At 46.5% G+C, this 6,864-nt stretch overlaps 2 protein-coding genes across 2 annotated transcripts; both read right to left on the bottom strand.

Annotated features, from left to right (window-relative positions):
* Positions 1-254: 254 nt before the first annotated feature.
* LOC127330182 (uncharacterized) lies at positions 255-2,774 on the bottom strand. The gene is made up of 4 exons (XM_051356482.2): positions 2,759-2,774; positions 2,485-2,726; positions 1,839-2,096; positions 255-434 (listed from the first exon to the last, which is right to left on the bottom strand). Exons 1-4 carry the CDS (start codon positions 2,772-2,774, stop codon positions 255-257), a joined length of 696 nt encoding a protein of 231 aa, XP_051212442.2.
* Positions 2,775-4,000: 1,226 nt separating this feature from the next.
* On the bottom strand, positions 4,001-5,397 carry LOC139831969 (uncharacterized). The gene is made up of 2 exons (XM_071821364.1): positions 4,280-5,397; positions 4,001-4,178 (listed from the first exon to the last, which is right to left on the bottom strand). The coding sequence occupies exons 1-2, from the start codon at positions 5,248-5,250 to the stop codon at positions 4,001-4,003; spliced, it is 1,149 nt and encodes a 382-aa protein (XP_071677465.1). The 5' UTR covers positions 5,251-5,397.
* Positions 5,398-6,864: the final 1,467 nt, after the last annotated feature.

Here is a 6,864-nt window from a genome sequence, read left to right as displayed (position 1 = left end):
GGCGGCTCCATGGGGCGACGAGGACTTGAGCTTCGGGCGGTGCAGCGCGACTTGGCTTTGCCCTCAGTCGTCGGCGTGTGTTAGCTAGTGTGTGGTTCCTGTTATATGTTGGTACTCTGTGATGTGTGCTGTCCCCGAACCGGTGGTCCTGCTTGTATGCCTTGAGGTACCAGACGTGGTGTTGGGTGCGTTGTATCGTCGAATTGGTATTGTGGGGCTATATATATATATGGCCGGGCCTTTTGGCCTTCTGTTTAAAAAGTTACTGTCATTTTTTTTAGCATTGTTGCCCAGTCAAATAACCTTTTGATAAGAGCAGCTTCATGTTCAGTTCCTCTCAATTTATGGATTTCTACTTGTTGCAGGCGATTCAGCTCAAGATCCTCGGTTTTCCAGTTTGATGGCTGGTCACAAACACAACCTGATGAGCACGCCTGACACAAGGTGCATAGCTTAATAAGATCAGCCGTTATGATTTTATACCATAAATTAAGAATGACGGAACTATAAATTCTATGGCTGGCGGGACATATAACATGTCTTTACCAAATTTACAAAAGAATAACACATGGAACACAATTTAAAGCCAACCTATTTCAGAGAATATAATTGTTCTATGCAAATACGAAGTCAGACAACAAACGTTTTAATACTTACGCAGACAGAATTCATACAATCGATTAAGCATATTGCACAAGATGTTAAATTGGCCTTAGGCCATTCTTATTGTCTTACTGATGCAATCTTTAAAAACAAACTCGCTGACATCCCTTACTATCCTGCTTTCTCCAGCTGATGGCACAGGAGAGGATGCAGGAAGGCATTGGACAAGAACAATAACGAGGTGAGCTGGAAGGAGGCGGCGCATCTGGGATCCTTGTAGGTTGGAGAGAAGTTGCATCGGCTGCACCGCTTTAAGATCGAGGCCGGCGCTGGGCTGCAGGATGAGGCGACGACAGCGGCTGCGCGAGGAGGAAAATGGAAGAGAGGCTAGATGGGAGTTGGTCGCTGCTTTTAGGTTTTTACTCCTTCGCGTATGACCAACTGAAGAAAACCCATATAATTTCCTGTCCCTCACATAACAAGGTCCACCGGTCATGCACCTTCAAAGACCAAGCAACGGTGGAACGATGAACGACCCAGGGCCCACAACCCGCCAATCAGTAAAAAGGCAAGTTCGCAGCTGACTCGGAACGAACGAGTGGGGACGTGATGAAATTCCGGGTAGTCCAGCGCCCTTTATAGATAGATTTTCCAAATAATAATAGCATAGTAATATGATCTCCTAAATCATGTTTTATCAAGATTGAACCAGCCATGCAATGCTTCGGTCAAATGGTAGTCTCTTCTTATTCACCACTCCTTCACCGTCACCCCCACCTCCCCCTCCATGATGGCTGCCGGTGAGTCGGCGACCTAACTAACTTGCAATGCCACCATGTCCTACTCCTTCTCTGCCTCCCCACTACACCCCCAACCTAACAACCAAAGCCAAACGCCACCCTATAGACATAATGAGAGATGGGTCGCCTGATAGCAATCTTGAAAAGAGAGGACAACACGAAGGAGTTATTGCGTTTCTTAATTTCTTTAATGAAAACAAAATCATGCATTGCCCGACAATTTTGGTCATTCCCAACAGACTAACCAAAAAGGAAACATATTACATTGTCATTGCCAGATACATAAGACATTATTTGCCACAACACCTAGAGTACGGCTACTAGCAGCTCAAACCTCAGTATGCAAAGAAATATGTGTAGAAAAATGCATGCACACGTATTCCAACAATATGAATGCATACAAGTATCAGACAAACAGAGCAAGGATAGTATTACCTCGGGGCGGCTAGTTGCACCAACAAGTGTAAGCCACAGTGTTCTCACACCAGTAGACATCCTGAGAACATGAAACACACTAGCTCCAATGGAATGTCCTTGGGGAGTTATAGCCAGGGACATGCCTGCAATATGCGGGAGCCTTGTAATGTCTTCCATCAAGTACTGCCGGTTCGCAATGTCCTGATGTAGATTCGTGTGTAGACACAAAAGTGGATCATTGTGATGGTTAGGGATGCCTTGATGTAGATCCGTGGGAAGTCACAGAAAAGGATACTAAATAACAAATAGAAAAGACATGAGAATCTCGTTTACAAAATCAATAACACAATAAATGGTTCTTTATCCTAGTATAAGCCTAAGTTCATGTGCTCCCTTGAATAACAGAAATACAAGAGCAGCCTAGTGGTTTGTAACATCAAGGTTAACTAGTACACAAAAGGCATATACAAGAGCAGTTTAGTGGTTTGTAACGTTAACTACTCAAAGGCTTAAACACACCTCATAGGATAAAAAGCTACTATGAATGACAACGACTGGGTGGACTTAAGCAAAGAAACATGAGTGCGAATTTCGTTGTATGCATATGGCTAATTCTTTAATTTGGACTCCAAGTTTACATAATGATGACATAATATGAACTCACCGGAAGATAAATAAGCCTGAATTTGAGATTAGGGATGATCTCAAAACACTGCAGAAGCCTCAGAAAGTAGCTATTGGGGGCATAGTCATCTTTTCCATATACACGAAAAGGGTAGGTGCCGAGCCACCGCAGATTTTCTATGTTACCAAACTGCGTGGAGCTTGGATCATAAGCATCATTCCAAATGAGACGCATCAGCCGAGGGGCGCAGATGTTTGCAACCGGTTGATTATGAGTTGAAGCTTTACCATAGCACACTAGTGGAAAACGGGGCAATAGGCCCGGTCCATTTGGGCCTTTAGACCCGGTTCTTGAACCGGGACCAACAAGGCGGGACTAAAGGGGGTACCCTTTAGTCCCGGTTCAAAGATAAACCGGGCCTAAAGGCCTCAACACGTGGTGCGACCAGGGAGCTCGCGCTGGAAGGGCTTTGGTCCCGGTTCGTGGTACGAACCGGGCCTATGTTTCTCTGCCGCGGCAGAGAATTGCTATTTCTCTGCCGCGGCACAGATTTAGGCTGTACCAGCGTTTCTCTGCCGCGGCAGAGAAACAGGGCGTTTCTCTGCCACGGCAGAGTTTCAGCAATGCATATATATATCATTCAAGAAACCACAAAAAATCGTCATGAATATATATAGACATCGTCAACAGTACACGACATAGTCAACACAGTACACGTAATGCATGCATATTTACAATACAACTTTTCCTGAACGAATATCGTCCGACGTCACGATCTTCCGATAGTGCTCTCCACCTGGGGTAAGGACCTCGGTAATAAAGAATCCCGCGATTTCCTCTTGAATTGCTTTTATTTGATCCGCTGTTATGAGAGTGTCCCGCAGGCGTGTCATCTATATTTAAAAAAGGAGATCAATATATGAATGGAACTCAATACAATAGATGGTACTAATTAAGATTAATTGTGAAAATTTGTTATCGTACACGAGTGTGGTGTATTTGGGCATCCCCACCCTTGGGACAGGACATGTCACGCATGAAGGTGCAGACGTAGTATCCACATAAGTTATTCCCTTTTTCCTGCCTCATACACTTTACGAAAAAATAGTTCGATCAAACTAATAATCAAGCATCGTATTGAAAGTAAATATCATATATAAAGTTTCACGGACATAGCTATATATATAGTACTACTTACAGGGTAATCTCTAAATGTAAGCTCCGGTTTCCATTCACCCGGAACAGTATTGATGAACCGTTTCCAAGCCCTGCCCGGCAAAAAATAATGAGTAAATGAGTAATTGATTAGTTGATGATATCTTCGAATTAGAGCAGATGAAGATGCCAATACGAAATTGATTGAAACTACCTCTGGAGGATGGCAGCCATGTCCGCCCATTCCGCATATTCTTTACGTTTCGAGTCCATGACGTTTACGACTCCAAGGTGAAGATCAATGATTAGGAGAATAAAATGGAAACTGCACAAGCATAGCTCAATGATTACGAGAATAAAGTGGAAGGTGCACAAGCATAATGTATGTTATATATAACACTCACTTGAAGTTGTAGGGAAAGAATATATCCTCTTTGTCTGCTTGCTTCTCTAAAAACATTACGATGTTGTCCTCTGTGTCCTTGGCGAAGTCTCGAACCGTAACTTCATGAACTGTGTTTGGGTCTATGAACCCCAGCGGTAGGAGCTTGCCTCTTTTGTATTCCAGCTTCTTCATTCTGCATAATTAAATGTATAGCGTACACAAAGAATATAATGAGGATAATTGTTAGTGCAAATGAATGAGCTACAAACTTAATTACACAAATAAATCACTTACAGGCAGTAGCAACTGATGACAGCTTTGTCGAGGGCGTCTTGATTGAATAACTGAAACAGTTCTTCTACGTCAATGTTTATCTCGTCTTCCCCCCGGAAGTAATGCTCATCTCTAAGATACAACGTGAGGTAGCGATCACCTCTTCGACAGGCTTTCAGGTACCAGTCATGCAACCTTCGCATCTGAGTCCCTAGACGCGCGAGCTCGCCAGGTTTGACGAGATCAGATCCGTATCTATACTTGTTTACCATTTGAGCCGTCGGATAGTAATCTTCGTACTCAACTGATGCTCCCTGAGCTCTAGCCGCCCGTTCGATCATCGATGCCGTCTCTGGATCATGATATGGCTCCACGATGAAGTGGGGTGCGGCCTGAATGTCCTGCTGTCCAAGCTGGGCGACTTTTTTTGCTTCTTTCATCGCTTTAGAGGACTGTCCAAGAGAGCGGTCATAATCAGCTCTCAGCTCAGGTCTCTTCATTCTCGTCTCGGCAAAGTGCTTCACTGTCTGCGGTGGAATAAACATCTTCTTCGGCGCAGTTGCAAGAAACGCCTTTTGCTCTTCAGTCTGCTCATGTGGCAACAACTCTGGAGTCTGTTCCCTCATTGGAGTTGATGATCTCTTCGGAGCTGTAGGAGGTGCCGCGGACCGCTTCCTCTTTTGCTTAGGTGGAAGCGGCGGAGTCTCTTGACGAGGAGGAGGAGGCGGCGGAGTATTTTCACGCGGAGGAGACTGGTCATGGATAGGGGAATCATCATCGCGCAGAGGAGAATCATCACGCGGAGGAGACTGAGGTGGCGGAGGAGGCGGAGGTGGCCTGCTTGTTGGCTTCTCACCTGGAAACACAATGTTCTCCTTCCGCCATTGCACGGTGGTTCTACGGGCTTCTCCCAGTTCTTTGATTTCCCCATCTTCACCTGCAGGGTGCTCAAGCACCAACCCCTCATACTCTCTCAACACTTCATCCACCATCACAACAGCAAAGTCGTCTTGGACCGGACGGCAATGGTAAGACCTTGTAGGTAAGAGGATGCCGACCGCCGCCTTGAAGGATAGGTTGAAAACTTTAACATGCAGCTCACAAGGACGGCTCTCAGTGAGATCATCCACGGGGGGGTAGCGAGGAGGCTCGACCACCTGGTCATCATTATCCACCTGCTGAGAGGAAGCCACGCTGCTTTTCCGGTGTGGTTGAGATTGCGGCGGGCGATGGCATTGAGCGGTGCAGGATCTACAGCCTGCCCCGAGCCATCTGAGATGTAAGTACTTGGGTTACCATGGTTAATTGGGCTTGCATGGTGCTCATACCCTCCTCTAAGTTAGCCAGGCGGTCTGGTTCCCCTGCCCTCCTCCTCCCATGGCTTTTATCAGAAATCTCTTCCTTTCCGCAGAAAGCCATACTTCCACGGAACGGAGCCTGCTGTGCCTCGTGTTCGTCCGCCGTGTTCTTTGTTCCCAAGGGCGCGTGTCAGCTCATCGTTCTCTCTTTCGGGCTGGAACAACCCCGCCTCCACGTCCCTATGTGCCTTTTCCAGGGCATCAATGGGAACCTTCAGATGAGCTTTCTTATAGATGCACTTCCCTGTTTCGGGATCCAACGGTCCCCCAATCCCGGAGCCCCACTCCGTGCACCGTTCGATCCAACCGTGTGTCCCTAATCTGATCCCTTGACTGGTCAGTTCCGCCTCAGCTGCCTCCCACTTAGGACGGTTAGCCCTGTATCCACCTGGACCCGAGAATTTGGTGATATAGCTTCAACGCAGCATTTGCCTTATTTATTTCCGACCTTCTCAAAAATTCTTCGACTCCGTGCTGTACTTCACGAATTCGTCCCGGTGACTTTTTACCTTCTCACTGTCCGAGTCTTCTTTAACTTGATAAGGCGGCGCAATCTTTTCTTGTGGCTCTTGAATAGTTCGGCCATCTTCTTCTTGCCAAACTCGCGGAGGGCCTGCTCCATCTTGGCCTTCTCGGCGTCACCCCCTCTTCGGGTACTATGTTGAAATGTGCCATGAGCTTGTTCATAATGCTGTTTTTGGCTACATCATCGATATAAAGACCTTGAGCTTCTTCCTCTGCAGACAGCACTAGTCCCTTCGGCTTGTGCCATTCTCGAACGGTGATCGGGACGTGGTCCCTAACAAGCACTCCGCATTGAGCTATAAATGCCTTTGCACCTTTCTCTGGAGCAATCGGTTTACCATCATTCTCGATGTGGGTGATGTCGTGCCTAACACCGTCATCCAACTTTTTGGCCGGGCCTCGCTTCCTCGACTTTACGTAAGAAGTGCTCGATCCGGAGGGCTAAAAAGAAATAGTTCATAGTCAGTACAATTTCATTAGTTAATGCATCTAGTCGATCAACAGCGGCTTAATTAATTTATATACCTCGGTGATAACTACAGTTCGGGAGCCATTATGATGATCTTGTTCCTCACCGGCGCCACTAGGATCTTCTTCCTCAATATCCTCCGCTCCCTCACCGGAGGCATTCAAATAAGTTGCGGTGACATCGTCACCGCCATCATCTGGAATAACGTCGTCGTCGCGATCATCCAGAGTACCGTTTGCTATGAGTTCCTCCAT

This window comes from Lolium perenne, chromosome 1 (genome assembly GCF_019359855.2).
Source record: "Lolium perenne isolate Kyuss_39 chromosome 1, Kyuss_2.0, whole genome shotgun sequence".
NCBI classification, from domain to species: domain Eukaryota; kingdom Viridiplantae; phylum Streptophyta; class Magnoliopsida; order Poales; family Poaceae; genus Lolium; species Lolium perenne.
This window is presented reverse-complemented; position numbering and strand designations above follow the sequence as displayed.

Coding starts and splice junctions, on each gene's coding strand:
- LOC127330182 (XM_051356482.2), bottom strand. Junction 2,097..2,484: donor TCAGGCTTATTTATCTTCCG/GTGAGTTCATAT, acceptor TTTCTGTGACTT/CCCACGGATCTACATCAAGG. Junction 435..1,838: donor GTGCAACTAGCCGCCCCGAG/GTAATACTATCC, acceptor ACCTTGTGTCAG/GCGTGCTCATCAGGTTGTGT.
- LOC139831969 (XM_071821364.1), bottom strand. CDS start 5,250: ATGGTGGATGAAGTGTTGAGAGAGTATGAGGGGTTGGTGCTTGAGCAC. Junction 4,179..4,279: donor GTCATCAGTTGCTACTGCCT/GTAAGTGATTTA, acceptor TTAATTATGCAG/AATGAAGAAGCTGGAATACA.